Source organism: Heliangelus exortis, chromosome 2, assembly GCF_036169615.1.
Source record: "Heliangelus exortis chromosome 2, bHelExo1.hap1, whole genome shotgun sequence".
Taxonomy (NCBI): Eukaryota; Metazoa; Chordata; class Aves; order Apodiformes; family Trochilidae; genus Heliangelus; species Heliangelus exortis.
The window spans coordinates 72,629,313-72,646,063 of NC_092423.1; the positions used below are offsets into that span (position 1 = coordinate 72,629,313).

At 36.0% G+C, this 16,751-nt stretch overlaps 1 protein-coding gene across 1 annotated transcript in view; it reads left to right on the top strand.

The window, feature by feature from the left end:
- The window catches only part of CDH9 (cadherin 9), a 92,386-nt gene that overhangs the window by 18,867 nt on the left and 56,768 nt on the right, over positions 1 to 16,751 (top strand). The window contains exon 2 of the mRNA XM_071736633.1: positions 10,152 to 10,466. Coding sequence (XP_071592734.1) covers positions 10,239 to 10,466 — 228 coding nt within the window. The 5' untranslated portion in view covers positions 10,152 to 10,238. The remainder of the gene's footprint in view (positions 1 to 10,151; positions 10,467 to 16,751) is intronic.

Below are 16,751 nucleotides of genomic sequence, written 5' to 3' on the forward strand. Positions count from 1 at the left end.
GTCTTATCAAAGCACAATTAAATTAATAAATGCATATACATAAGACATAATTCCCACCTTTGAGATGGGTCTGAAGTACCTTGTCATGGTAGCAACAATAAATGACAAAAAATCTTCATTAAGAATAGAAATTTGAAGAGTGCAAGCTCAGGAAATACTATAGAAAATCCTGTAACCCCAACAGGGGAAAAAAGAAAAAAAAAAAAAAAAAAAAAAAAAAAAAAGAAAAAAAAAGAAAGAAAGAAAGAAAAAAAAAGATTGATTTTTGGAAGATTCTGTCCCCAGTAGACTTTAAAACAGTAAGTAACTGAAATTTCAATATGAAATTGAGCATGGAAGCCAAAGACTTAACTACCAATAAGAGTTCTTAGTAGGTTTCTCTGAAGCATTGTCAAGCACCAGAGGGTGTTCAGCTGACAGAGTCTATGCTACTGGCTCTTGGGAGAGAAAATAAACTCTTAGGAAACAAGTATCAGAAAGGGTCTCTACTGGAATCACCACTCAACACCCAGTGCTGTGTATCTGTGTGATCCTGTCACTTCATCAGAAGCCTGGAAACATTTTAACAAACTGCTGTAAGTAGAAACCGAAAATTTGTTCGGGAAGTTCCATGAGAAACTTTACCATCTTATGCTTGTGGCTTATGCTTGTGGCTCCCCACTGTTTTGTGGTTCATTTGTCACAGTTTTCAGAAAACAGAAAGAGTTATAAGACCTTAAGGATAAAACACTGGATTGTTTTCTGGAGTTATGTATTTATTTTTTTTATATAACCAGTGAATCACTAGAAAATCTAATTTCACTACAGTGGGATTTCAGGTTGTAGTAAATAGCAGAGGCTTCATGTATACTATCAGGAATCTTAAAAATTTCAGTGATGAAACTTCTGAAACTTTCATTACTTTCTTTAACATTTCACTTGAACTTCCTTGATACTTGAGGGCTTCAAGCTATGAAATTGAATGCCACCTTTTAAAATACATCTTCAGTTCTTCCAGGGAGAAGTCACAGGGACAGTCTGAGTCCAAAACCAGTGAAATTGTTAGCAACCCTTACAAAGAATATAATTGTAGGACCATACTGGGGAAAAGTCAGTATCTTTTTGGAAAAGGAAGCTCTGCCTCACAGACCTATTTGAGTCGTCTGAAATAATTAACAAGCATATGGACAGCTTTTACTTCTTTGATACAATGTAGTTGTGCTTCTAGAAGGCTTTTGACAGAGTCACTTGCCAAAGTCTCCTAAGAAGCCATGAACTAGAAGTAAAGGTCCCTGCATATATCAGTAATTGATTAAATGACAGGAACCAGCAGGGAGAAGTAAATAACAAGCTTTCACATTGAAATAAGGTCTGTTGTAGGGGTCCACAGGGATCTGTACTAGGACCAGCACTGTGCAACATACTCATAAATAACTGATAATATGTATGAATATCAAGGTGAAAAACTTTGCAAGTGACATTCAGCATAATAAAGCCAAGGGGGCTCTGCAAAAGCTTGCAAAAGGATCTCAGAAGCATTATTATACTAAATACTTCACCTGGCAAGGAAAATGGCTTTTGTAGTGTAAGTCTCCGTACAAATTCACTGTTATTACAGCCTTTAACACCAGTTGAGCACGTATCAGCTGTCACACTTACAGAAAATTCCTGACAGTGTATGAGGACTAAGCCTGGGGTTATTTTTCATAGATTTATTTGGACATGGTAACCCTGCTTTGGAGAGAGGAAGGTGAAAGTAGAAGAGGGTTTAGCCATGTGGATTTGAGCCTTGCAATGCTAACCAGTCTCTACCTTATAATGGTTGATTAGCTATAGTACTTGGCTATATGTACATTTGTAGTCTACGCAATACAGAGAGTGGACACCAAAATGATGGATGGTGACATTCTAACAAAATTATGAAAAGCCACACACCCTGGATTTTTCTGTTTAAAATAATGAAATCTGACTATTGCCATTGGGGAATAACCCCATAATGTAACAGCAGATAGTAACAGGAAAACATTAACCCAGAGCAGTTCAGCAGTCTAAAAAGCAAACAATGCCATGTATCATGATTAAATTAAGAATGTGATTAAGCTGCTGTTTCTATAGGCATGAAGCTACTGCAGCTTGAATACTGCAACAAATTATGTTCTCCAGTCTCAAAAGATACACACACACACACACACAAAAAAAAAAAAAAAAAAGAGAGAATGACTTCTGTGGTTTCCAAGGGCAGTCTAGTTGACTAATGGAGGGGTCAGTTACAATGTTCAGAAACAAACGAAAAAAAAAGAGCTGGTCCTTTCCACAAGACTGTTAAACTGTGACTTTCCTTGCAGAATGTAGTTGCTCCTGTAAGTTTACATTGCTTCAAAGAACAAGTGGAAAAAGTAATGACAGTCTATTGCGGATTACTAATTGTCTCATATTTGTAGACTGATGCAGGAGAAAAATCATGGTATGCTTCTCATGCTTAAACACTATCATGGATGTCTGCCTGTTGAAGACATCCTCAAATTGGCCTATGAGGATACTAGTAGAATAAGCAATAATTTATTACACTTATATAGAATTCGTTCATGTTTTGTATTTATGTTTCAACAATGAAATCAAATAAGATGCAAGTGAAGGGGTTTTTTTGTTATTTGGATGGGTGTGTTTTTTGTTTAAAGGAAGAGATTCAGACCTAGAAATAGGAAAAAAGGGAAGTAATTGTCCTTTATATTTCTGAGTTCTACATTATTCCTATAAGTGGTATAATTACCACTTATGGGTATTTTACGTTGTTTTTAATGGAAATAAAGGCTGAAGCCTCAGCTGCATCAGAGTCCTTTGAGACTGAAATAGCAAATAGCAAAGCCATCATTTAAATCCACGCACAATACCTATACTTGCAAGGGCCATGCTTAACTGTGAGGATGAGACTTTCCTGCAGTTTGTGTTCCCTGCTTGGAGACAGCAGAAGGGTATGCAGGGGGTTGAACTCCGAAAAATAACAGCCAGAAGCAGCAACAACAGTCTTCAATTACCAGACCAAATCTGGAAACTACCTTTAATTGGTCAGCAACTGAGTTTTTCCCATCCAGAGAACTGAAAGAATTTTCCCTTGAAGGCAGTAATTAAGCCTGCTTTTCACAATCCTTCTCTATAGGATTCTAATCTATAGATTTCTAATGACTCAGAAGTACATGACCAAAAAAAAAAGGAGAAAGAAAAGACTAATGGATTTTAAAAAATCTAGGAAATGCTAGCTTGAATATGTCTTTATTCCAAGAAATTCTGGTTTGTAACAACCTCTCGGGCCATTATACAAGATATAGACTGAGAGCATTTAGGAGACTCTTATCCTTGTACATGCTGTGCTCAGGAGACATTCAGAGGTAGGAAGCACCTGACCTGAAGTCTCAGACTGATTCATTAGGACCTGACTGTGTGGCCAGGTTGGATTGCTGCATAATAAAGCAGCAGGAAAGAGGCATTTGGTGAATGTACATAGTCTGAGTTATCAGAAGTACTGGTAAGAATATTTTACCCTTAAAAGTGTTGCTATAGGTGAAATCTCATCTGCTTAATATAGAGAGTCTGATGAGAATTTATGCATCTAGAAAACAGGGGCCTAAAACTACAGATACTGCTTTGTTTTGTATCTGGAAAATAGACTGTTAGGCTTGTGAAAAAAAACAACCAACCAACCAACCAAAAAAACCACAACAAAAAACCCAAACAATGTAAGAAAGAAACCAAAAACCAAACAAAAAACAGCACCAAAAGAACAACAACAACAACAAAAGTCTTAAATATTGGAGGATAGAAATGTCAAAGTAAAACCAACCAGTTTATGAGTGACAGAACTTGAGATGATCTTAGAGTGTAAGGAAACAGAAGAATTTTGCTTTGATTACATCATTTATTTTTCCTCCTGTTTCTGAAGGCTATTCTTTAAAAACCATGAAAGTGATGAATGTGTTGCATTTGTAAATAAGGTGTGGTATATAAACTTATAGTGTAGCTTCATTATATAAGCCAAATTTTTTCCCTGTTGGGGAAAAAATCAATACTATATCAAAGAAATATCTTCAAAAGGTCTTGTGTTAAAGGTTTACAAATGCTATATTTCCTAGTTCCCTTCATGGTAATGAAAAGCTGTTCTTCTAAAAAGGGTCATTATTGGAGAAAATAGGGTCTTTTATTATTTTTAATGTGAAAATACTTATTTCAATTTAGTAATGCTGTGAGATGCTGCCTCAGGAGTAGTTATTTTAAAAGTCTCTTTAGCTTAAGTGAATACCATTTCTAATAAGTGATAGACCTTTATATAGGATGGGTTGGAAGTGCTGCAGGCTTCATTGGCTAGCTGACAGAAAGGTGGCTGGGGGACAAAGAGTCCAGAGAGAGTTTCATCTGCACCTCAGAATTACTCCAGAGAAGGCCAGGTGGTATTTTCACTGCCCAGGGACAGTCGCTTTAAGTCACTGTGGCATGAATCTTTGCCACTGGGGATTGTGCAGTCATGATTCAACACATTCTCTTGCTACATCCACCCACCTGGAGGACTGGTGTGACTCACTGTGAGTGCTATAAGAGGGTGACTCAGGCCATGTTGAGTTGAATGTAGACCACTGTCTCCAATTTACATGCCCAAGAGTCTGGCAAGACTCTAGTATAAACCCTAATTTTCTCTTGACACAGCAGAATAAATGTTTCTTATAACACACCTACAAATCACAGATTTGTTTGCCTAGAGGCATCGACTGAACAGACATCATAATACAAATTGCTATTAGTTCACCTTCCTTAAAATTTTATATATATATTTGTGACTTCTTTCTTTGTAGAGATAAAGGAACTTGCACTGGTGTCCCAGACATAAAGAAGAGCCTTCATCTCTTTCCCTGCAAAAATTACAGCTGAGCTGATCTTCACTATATACATAGAACAGACCAACAAACAAATGAGCAAAAAGTAGCTTTGAGAATCTGTTACAAAAGGTTTGCGGTGAGAGCTGCTGAGTGGGGAAGTGTTTCTTTTTTAGAGTGGCCCATGTTTCTGTTCCTGAATGGGACCTGAGTACTTGTACTTGAAGAATGGGTATTCATGAGTCTGAAATCTGTCTCTTAAATCTGGGGATCCCTCAAAATCTACTTCAGCTCTCATAGAAATAAATGAAAAACCTTTTTTTGATTCTCTCAGGTTCAGCACAGGAGGTTAGTCAGAGACCCACATTGGCTATTTGGTTTTAATCCTTCCAATTTTACCTCCAAATCCCATATTTACCTTTGAAGAGGGGAGAGGGAAAGAAAACAATTAGGGAGATGAAAACAAAAGGAGCTTGCTTTTTGAAACTCAGTCACGAATGATACATCCAGTCTGTATTCATGCTTGTAGAATGACTGCACTAAGAAAATACTTGAGTACTGTATGTGTATGCACACCTGGGATATCTTTAATTAGGAAGGTAATAGGAGTGAACATAGAGTGGCATAGACCTAGCCTCTAGCTAGGCTTTGGTGTTACCAGTGGCAGTGAGCAGTGAACAAAACACAGCATTTTGTTGCTACAGCTTCACTTTTTGTAGTATTCAGACTAGGTAGATTAAATCTGTATTCAGATATATTTTTTCCAAAAGAAACACAGCCAAAGTAAATGAGACTGCTTCCATACATGCATGCCACACAAGATTTACACCTCCTAGATGCTGTTAAAATATGCATTTTAGTTTTACATATTGTTTGGATCACCTTGAACATCAGTTGCATTCTTTCTATTTAAAGATTACTGAGTGCAATGTGAAATACTGTTGCTGCAGCTAACTGCTATTTTTAGCTACACATGAGCATTATGGCCCTTTTGTTTTAGAACAGCATTTTACTTCACTGTTAACAAATTAAGCTAACTAATGTGGGGCACATTATCAAGTTGCCGAAGGTTAGGCTTTTTTTTCATGTCACGCTTGTGAGTGACTATGTTGTACTAATTAAAAACATTGCCATGGCAATTGCTATAGAAACATTTAAATTGGCATCATTGCTAACAAATCCCTGCTATTGATCCCTGCAGGGCTTATTCCATGCTACACCTGAAGCATCTAAATAGTCTGGTTTACATTCAAAAGGACTTTAAAAGTGCATTTTTGCAGTTGCAAGTGTGCTCTGGAGAATAATGTCTTTCATATAGAAATAGTTCATTTACCTGAAAATGTAGGATTCTGATATCACAGTCCTGACTGCAAAGAGACACTGCAGTCACAGATCCCTCAAATCACTGAAATATTTATTGCATCCTCTCAGATCTTCTGATTTCCAAATTTGGGAAAGAGTACAGTTTATCCAAAATTTGGAGCACTAAAATATTTAATAAATGATCTTAAAAGAATTTTCCAGTGCAACTAGGGTGAAAACTTGTTTCCATTGTTTGGCCAGATCAGTAAGTTGACCATTGTACTGAAAAAGTAGTTGAAGCAGAAGTAAGAGAGATTTCATATGTAATTTTACCCTTTACTTGGAACAAAGCCCATTAAAAATTCTTCTCTCTGGTTTAAGACAGGGTCTTTGCTCCTTTTAGAAGAAATCAAACTAGATGTTTACCAATAATGTTCAGTATATCCAGACTGATCCACACTAGTAACTCATTTTTACTTTCAGTATGTCCAACTATTGTAAAAATCAACGGAAAATCAAATGGAAAATAATAAAATAATTACTGTCTGGGTTTTTTTGTTTTGTTTTTTTGGTCATTCCAAAAACTGAGTCTTATCCTTCCTGTCATGACCACCAATGATATTGCCTTTGCACTCAGAAAAGTCCTCCTGCTAAACAGCAAGGAAATCAGTAGAGGGCAGCACTACACTGAAAACTCTGAAACCCACATCATATTTTAAACAAGCCTGCATTACATTCTGTCCTGGCTAAGGTAAAATACTGGAATCTAGATTCCTCTGAGAAAAAAACGAAACAAAACAAAAATACCACGCTGTTTAAAACACGTGTGTTTCCACAGAAATAATTTCTATAACAAGCTCAGAGCATCTGTGCACAGTGCATTATGGTCCCTTGAACATCTGGTCTTACTCTGCCAGACTACACCAGAATCCTTTGTTTCAGCATTGAAATACACCTTCTGAATCAACCAAATGCAACTCCTGACCCACTTGAACATCTGACTATGAGATAAGATGAATAAGCCAAGGAGTTTTTTGAAGTATATTTGAGTACAAAGAAAAAAATAGAAGAAAGATACCACGCATTTGAATAAGGATGGAAAATAGTGTTTGGACAGAGAGGACTGAGAGCAATTTAAAAAAATTAAAAATGTGCAGTTTTGAGAAAGGAAAAGTGAAGCATTCCAAATCTGAAATTTCATTTCCATTTAAAATTATTGAAAAACTAAGCATGCAACCAAACTTCTTGAAAGTATTAATGAAAACATTTTTGTCCCTATTCTACCCTCTATAAATTATTATTCCATCTATATTCTTCCCTCTTCCATTCACTAAAAAAGAATAAAAATAAACCAGACTAAATAAGTTTTGAAAGAATTACATTTTTAAGAGAATATTTAAACTGGCATTGTTAATAACTATATTTTACAGCATTCTTCCAAGGCTTAGAGGCTTTTTAGGTTTTATATATTTTTAGGTTTCTTAGTACTTGTGTAGATTTATTATTTGTTAATATTTTCCCAAATACATGTGTAATTCTCAGGGGTTTTGTTTGGGTTTTTTTATGGTTTGTTTTGTTCTAATCCAGACGAGTTGATATGTTCCAAGAAATTAGAGTGATAGATCAGTCATGACCTTAAATATATAAAAACATTAAATTTATTGGAATTTTTATAGAGAAACACATTATTCATGTGCAGAGAAAAAGCAATCAAAACTAAATTTTTATCAATATGAATATGTGAGTATGTTTCAGAATGCATGTGAGATAAATTCTTGAAATAGAGTCCAACATAACACAACTGTGAAACAGCACTTTTTGATGGCAAAACAGGCATGAATATCTCAAAAAAATGTAGGATGCAGAGCCATTGGACAATCCTGATAATATACCTTTTGAATATAAAATTTTCAAAAGCTGTTCCTGTTGTCACTTACTTCCACTCTACAAAGCCTAAACTCAAATTTAATTTACAAAATTTGTAATTTGCCTCAATTGTATTTAAGGATCTGGATGTCATGTTCTACATGGGTAAATATTTTTATTCTGTGATAAAAATGGGTTCTGTCAGGGAATTTCTAAAACAGGGAATTAGAATAATCAAATTTTTACATGAATAAAAGATTGGATGAGATGTTTTTTGTCTTTTGATCTGTATCCATTAAATTTCAATCACAAAATGAGACCCTTATGTATACAATATGTTTTCCAGATATGATCAAAATTTACTGGTGTTAAATTAGCCACACAAGAACTCCTCTTTGCCCTACCACATACAACAAAAACATATTAAACAAAACAAAGGAGAAAATATTTGTAATATACCTATAGAATAAAAAAAAAATATGTCCACTAATGTATGCCAAGATCTGTGCAAATTCATGTTTTTTTCATGCAAATAGAATGAATTTATTTGGTGCTTTGATTCCTTAATTAAAATAGAGAAGTAAAAGAATATAAGAGTATTCCTGCATAATATCCAAGTCCTTTTGCATAAATTTGTCACCCATTAAATTGTTTTATTTTCATTTTTTAATGCTATGTCAGAAAGTGATAAACATTCCAAGCCTTCACTTCTTGCTCAGCTGAAACTGTGTTTGAAGTTACTGAAATGCTAAGACTTTGATCCTCCTTCAGGATTGCTGCTTAAGATCCCGAGACCATACAGAATCAAATCATTTTAAGTAAAACTCCACACAAGGGCAAAATTCCATCAATTTAAACATTAGAGACTCTAAACTAAAATTCAGTGAATGTTTTCAATTAAATAAGTTTTGATTCTGATCTAATAATTTTCACAAAAAATCACCTTACTTCAAAAAAATTCTTTTTATACGCAGAAAGACTCCCTTCCCCTTTCCTAATAGAAAACAAAGTGAATGTAGCTCCTAGTAATTTTGGCTTATCGGAGAAGGCAGGATAGGTATGTGCATTTTTTTTAATTTCAGGATTCTAAAATTTCTGGGTTTTGGACCTTCTTGTTAATAGCACTGTTCATGGACTAGTGTTCCCAAAGCAAATGATATTTTTGCTGCTGAATTGGTTTTCTGTCCTTTCTGTCATATAAAATTACAGCTCATCTGAAAAAAGCAGGAAACCCAGGTTGTGGAAAAGACTTGAGCATCAAGCACCTCAGCTGTATTACCAGATAAAGAGTACTAGTTAAACAAACAAAAAGACAAACAAACACCAAACAAAAAAAACCCTTATAATTTACTTTTAATTCAATGTTGTTTACAAACTTCTATGCAAAATATCAGTGTCAATTTCAGAAAAAAATAATTATAATAAGGTTCTTTATCATTAAAATTAACATTAATCAGGAGGGGACAATTAAAATACATTCTAAATGTAGAATTGTTTCCCATATGCAGAATTTTGTTAATCTCAGCAGGATACTTTTGAACCAAAACTTCTCTAATGAGCACTTTTTTCCCTTGAATAAGGAAGCTGTTGAACACATCAGCATTACTTTAAATTTCATCTTATATTGTGAGTTCCTTTGTGCAGAAAAAGGAGATTCTCTGGACAACTGGGGGCTAGCAAAGGGGAATAAAGAGTTGTATAAATAATGAAGTGATAGAAAACTCAGATGTGCAGAGATATCTGGACAGTAAGAGAGGATAACATCATGTTGAGCCGGCAGAGATTAGGTTGGAAGGTTTCTTACCGTGGCTGTTTTGTTGTATGAGGGTACTGCTGATAGCTAAAGGTTTAAGATGGAAAAGTATTTTACTTAGTGTTTTTAAATGACTGCCTCTACACAGCTGAGAGAATGAAACAGAATGAATTAAACTCTTTGATTAGTTTGTACATGCGGTTGTCTCAAAAGTGTTCCAACATACAACTTGTCTTTACTTTTATGGTTATATGTAATTTTCATGGTTATATGCAATTTCCATGGGTTACTGTTGTGATTGCTAGGGTTATGGTATTCTTTGTTACAGGAAGGCCTTAGGGAAAAAGATAATATTGCAGCTTACTCTAATTCTTTTCTTAATCCTCTAGGATCCTCTACTAACAAGAGGAATATAAAATTTGAATTTTTTTTCTTGTGAATTGTTAGAAGAGTGGAGACTAAGAGCACCACTGTAAATGATGAAGACTCACTCTATGACAGTTTTACTTTGGAGCTGTATGTTTCATGAGATTCACATGATGCCATCTCAAAAAAGGACTAATAAGCACTCACTCAGTGAAAGGATAACAGGATTGCCAGAAAATGGTGGAAAAACACTGCACCGCACCAAGCGTGGTTGGATGTGGAATCAATTTTTCTTGCTGGAAGAATACACAGGTCCAGACACACAATATGTGGGCAAGGTAAGACTTATGTTCAAAGAATTCTTTAGGGATGATGCATATGACACCCTCGGTATTTTCCCTCCTTCTCCCCAGTTGTTTTGCTTTTTATACAATGGTCCCAATTTCTCATGTAAGACAAAAAACATCATGGAGAACCTGAGGTAACTACAATTGTTCAAAGGTGTTGGAAAAAAATATACACTTAACAAAAAAAAAAATTAAACTGTTCAGACTAAAATGTTCCAATTTCTTATTATGTACACCTAAGCAAGCTTTATCACTGAATCATTTCCAGTTTTCAACTGTTAGACATAAATATTAGATAAGGTAATAGAGAAGTTATATCTTCCTTCACCTTACTTGTGGTATTTGCCAGTATACTAGGTTGTGTACTTCTTTAAATGAACTACAGATTTCTATTTTTAATATTAAAATTTCTGTCTAGACATGATTCTAAGCATGAATAAAGTGTTCAAGGAGGAAAAAAAAATATTTTTCATCAATTCTGCAATAAACAGAGATCTTTTATTACTGGCTAGAATGACATTCTATTCTTTGAAACCTATCTAACATCAGACATTATCAACAACAGCACATCTGCTGCTTTCCAGCTGTTTGCAGTCCTACCTTTTCTGATTGCATACAACTCAGAATTTTCCAGAGTTTTAGCCCTTTGTGGTGTCTCACCATGGACAGATTTGCCTCATGATCTGGTATAACTGAACAATCTTTATAGAGACCTAGAATGCACAGATTAAGGAGATTTTTGTCTTAATAATGTAAATTAATATATGTCCATTCCAGTTAATGTTCTTCATTTACAGTGCTGTCACGATCATATTTTTTTGCTAAAAATACAGATCTGCTACAGATGAGAAGTAAGTACCAAACATAAGAGCTGATTTCAATTTCATCTCTCCTACCAAGACAGATGAATGGACTAAGAATTGCCTATGCCATCCTAATCCTAAAACAGATTAGGTTTACATAAGGCTGTCATCACCATCTCTTTCACACAAGGAATGCCTACATGGTAAATTGTAACAGATGCAAACTTACTCTGCGCTTATCCCAAACTGACTAAAATCCCTTGAACCTTTTTGCCATAGAGATAAGTCTATGAAGGAAAACAAATGGCTGTGCAGCAGCTAGATTTGAGATTATTCTTTTCTTACAACTCACACAGCACATTACTCTTGCCACCACTTGAGAAAAGACCAAATATTTATCACTTCAACTTATGAAATATCCCTAGATGGAAAGAAATATAATCAACATCATCAGCAATTTTAGGAAACTCAGTCCCTCATGCTTTTCAACTATACACTTAAGGGATTTCAGGAGACAAGAGATTTTCTCTCCTTTTAAGTCCCTCGCATTTTTCACATTAAAGTTAGTGTCTCCTTTTATCAAATAGGCACTTTACTAACCACAAGCTACTATTCTTGATGGGTAGATAATGTTTGAATTTATATGTGATGAATTTTAGACCAATCATAAACTGTACCATCAAACACCTGTCATAGCCTGTAATTTAAAAAATAATAAAAACAATAAAAATATTTTTGTACACCACCTGCAACCTCTCATTAAGGGAGGAAATTAAAAATAACTGACACTACGCAAAATTAGCTGCTCCATGAATAACTTTGTATTAAATAACTTTCATAAAAATAAATGAACTAGCCTTTTCATATCATAAGCATCATTTAAATTTGATGCAAGCTGAAGAAAAAAAGCCCTGATCCACTTCCAGTTAACCAACGAGTTTGAATAAAGACATTTGACTTTGTGTCAAATATTCAGACAGGGAAGGGTTTTTTTTGTTGTTGTTGGATGTTTTGGGCAGGGTAGGGCAAAGTAAAACATATCTGGAAATGCAACCATTTACTTCTTGTAGCCTGCACTTACCAATATTCAGATACCTACAAAGGAGGTTGTCTACTGTAGGAGTCTACCTTGTAAGAAGAGAGAGATACAAAAGAACTTCATGTAATAATTCAAGAAGTCTCACAGAATTACCAATATCACCAGACTTGTTTTTTAATGCAAAACTTCACCCAGTTACCCCATTATACTCTATGTTGGGTTTTTTTCTTATTTAATAGAATTGGATAGTACTTCCTTGCAAATACAGACAAAAAATGCACTGATGCTTGGAAATTATATTCTTTGCTGATGGCCTTTGGTATGCCACAAAGGTCCAGAGAAGGCTCCCTCTTAGTATGTGAAGCAGCAGAGAAGTCAAATAATAGGATGGATGAAACCCTTACCCCATTAGTCTTATTGCAGTTCATCCATGTCTTAGCAACCACATTGACCAGTCTCAGTCTCTGCTGAGTTTGGAAGGAAGAAGCTTATGGCCTAAATGTGTGACCCACTGAGCTAGCTTTTCCCAACACTGCATTGCCAAACTCTGCATTAACCTTAGTTTCTCCACCCTGAAGCTTAATATGTTGCAGAAATATTACCTAATATTACCTAATTATATTACCTAATATTATTTTTGTTATGTATTGAATTTTATCTTAATCTTGCCTTTAGAGTTTGCCTGAGAACTTACTTTTTCACTTGTACCTTTAACTAATTTATGCAATTAGTCCCTAAGGAGTTTTTTACAGCACTCATTTTCCTTCCTCAGCACTAGTTTGAGAACCACCTGTTTTCAGGATGAGAGAACATACAGCTGTGCTGTCTTTTTCCTTGCTTCAGGTGTGCTCTCTACTGTTATAGGTGCATCTCCCTTGTCTCATTGGAAAAAAAAAAAACCAAAACAAAACTGTTGCATTCAGTACACATCTAAATGCTTCTAAAAACATCATGTTTCTTCGCAATCAACTTAGCAGTATAATTAAGTTTTTAAAAGACAACGGAATTATAAACATTCATATGCTACTGGCATTCAATAATTTATGGAATGGGGCTATGGAGGATATCCTTCCTTTTTAGGAAGGACAGACTGACAAGGCATGGTGGTAAAATTGCCTTTTATGTGAGTAAGCAACTAGAATGCATTTTGCTTAACCCAGGGGGAGACAAGGACAATACTGAAAGTTTATGGGTAAGAGCTAAGGGACATGCAAACATGGGAAATACCTTTGTGGGTCTACTATAGACCACCAAATGAAGAAGAGATTGTCAATGAGGCCTTCTACAGGCAGCTGAAAGTAGCCTCCTCAAGGTCATATGACCTGATGCTCATGGGTGACTTCAATCACCCTGAGCTGGACCTTGCTCTAACAAAGAAGGTCTGGTCAGAGATGTTAAGGTTGGGGGCAGTCTTGTCTGTAGTGACCATGACATGTTAGAGTTTAGCAATAAAAGAAGCAGGATAATAAATCAAATCTCTACCCTGATTTTAAGAGGACAAATTTTGTCCTCTTTACAGATCTACTTACAAGTGTCTCATGGGCGAGAGCTCTAGAAGGCAGGGTGGCCCAAGTGGGGTGGCCCAAGTGAGTTTGTCAATATTCAAACAATACCTCCTCCAAGCTCAAGATAAATGTATCCCTTGAAGAAAAAAATGAAGTAGAGTCAGGACATCTGCATGGATAAGCAAGGAGCTCCTGGAAAAACTTTATGTGGTAAAATGGTTTGGATTACATAATGTGGAAAAAGAGTTTGGTTAATTGGGAGGATTATAGAAATGCTTCCAGAGTATGTAGAGATTTGACAAGAAAGACCAAGGCTGTCTTGGAACTTGGTCTAGATAGGAATGTGAAAGAAAAGAAGAGTTTCTTCGAATGTATCAATGAGAAAAAGAAGAATAAGGGAAAAAGTGGGTCCACTGATAAATGAAGTGGTAGATATGATAACAGGACATGAAGATATGGCAGAGTTGGTGAATGCCTTTTTTGCCTCAGTCTTTACTCCTAAGACTCAGGAATCACATTTAACAGAAGTAACAGAGCATAACTGGAGGAAGAAAGACTCTCCAATGGTCAGTGAGGATTGGGATCTCTTGGATAAACTGAAAACAGGTAGATCCATGGGCCCTGGTGGGGTGCATCCACATGTGCTGAGAGAACTGGCTGACGCTGTTGCCCTTTCCATCATTTTTAAAAATTATGGGCAACTGGGGAGGTGCCTGAGGACTGGAAGAAAGCCAATGTCACCCCAGTTTTCAAAAAGGGCAAGAAAGAAGACTGAAGCAACTATAAACCAGTCATCCTCACCCTCATTCCTGGAAAGGTGATGGAGCAGCTCATTCTGGAGTCCATCTCTAACGGCTTGAAAGAAAATAACATTATCAGGAGTAGCCAACATGGATTTACCAAGGGGAAATCTTGCTTGACTAACCTGATATCCTTCTATGAAATCATGACCAAATGGGCAGATGAAGGGAAAGCAGTGGATGTCATACACCTTGACTTCAATAAAGCTTTTGATACCATCTCCCACAACATCCTCATAGCAAAACTCAAGAAATATGGGTTCAACAATTGGACTGGGAGGCTCAGCAATAGAGTTCAGAGGGTTGTGATCAGCAGCAGAGAGTCAAGTTGGAGGCCTGTGGCCAGTGGTGTTTCCCAGGGATAAGTATTGGGCCCAGTTTTGTTCAATACCTTAATCAGCAACCTGTATGAGGGGATGGAGTGTACACTCAGCAACCTGGCTGATGATACAAAGCTGGGAGGGGTGGCTGATACACCAGAAGGCTGTGCTGCTACCCAATGAGACCTGAACAGGCTGGACAGCTGGGCAAAGGTGAACCTCATGAAGAAATGACAAATGTAGAGTCCTGCATCTGGGTAGGAAGAACACCAACCACCAGTACAGATTAGGAGATGGACTGCTGGAAAGCAGCTCCGTGGAGAAAGACCTTGGAGTTCAAGGGAGACAGGGATCTACTGGAGATAGTCCAATGGAGAGCTATGAGGATGATTAAGGGACTTGACCATCTCTCCTATGAAGAAAGACCGAGAGAACTGTAGCTGTTCAGCCTTGAGAAAATAAAGCTGAGAGGGGATCTTATTAGTGTTTATAAATATCTGAGGGGTGGGGGTCAAGAGAAAGGGGGCAATTTCTTTTCAGTGGTGCCCCTTCCTTGTCCAGGACAAGGAATAATGGGTTTAATCTAGAGCATAGGAAGTTCCACCTCAATATGAGGAGGAACTTTACTGTGAGCATGATGGAGCACAGGAACAGCCTACCCAGAGAGTTTGTGGAATCTCCTGCTCTGGAGACTTTCAAAACCCACCTGGATGCATTCCTGTGTGGCCTGCCCTAGGTGACCCTTCTTTGGCAGGGAGGGTTGAACTAGATGATCTCTCAAAGGTCCCTTCCAACTTCATACTTTCTATGATGCTATGATTTAAAAATGTAATTCTGTTACAGAAAGATCTCCTCACATTCTTTACATGTTTCATCTAGGATGCAGTAGAAGAAATAATAATATTTTTTCATTAGAATCTCTGCCCTTAAAATAAAAAAAAAAAAAAAAAAAATTATTTTAAAATTAAACTAAAAAGAGGATAAATTAGTGGGGTCTCCTGGGTCTCATCCTCCTGTCTTTACTTTCCCCCCTCAAGCATCAGTTTTTCCCTTATGTTTGAATGAATATTGCAGAAACTATGATGTATCAAAATAGAAATTTAAAAAGTCATAAGGACAAAGGAAGAACAAAGAAATAAGGCAAAGAGTCTCACCAATATTTTAAATTGTAACAAATGAAAAATCTATTTTATTCCACATTAATAAATTAATACTTTGTCTCTACTTACATTGCATTCTTCAGTTAACACATTTTTTTCAAGAAAAAATTGATATAGTTTCAAGCAGCCATATCTTCAGCCTGATGAATCTTCAGAATAAATCTTTATTTGTTTGAAAATAACATTTTCTGAGGGCTTCCAATGTAAACCTTGTTGAAAAATTGCTGGAAGTAAAATTTATTTTTTAAAAAAATAGTAAAACCAAGGTTTTTCGATATAATTTGGTTGCTTCTTTTAAAAAGAAATCTGGAGGGCCAGGGAAGAAAATGGTGAAAGACAAATGCTACATCTTCCAAAACCACTAGGATGGCTTTCTTTTTGAGAAAAGACATCTGCTTGTTTCTGACAAGCTAAATTTTAAATGAAGTTTCAAAAGTAGAGAAGAGATCTAATCGCATAATGCATAACCCAGGTATAAATGTGAAATATCTTGAACGCGACGGCACGTGATAGGCTTAAGCTAGAATTTTCAATCAAATTTGGATATTGTATTTCACAAAATAAAGAATCAGTTTTTGAAATATAACAGCAATGATCAGAGACTTCAAATACAAGAATAACAAGACTGAGTTGGCATTGTTTGCTACAG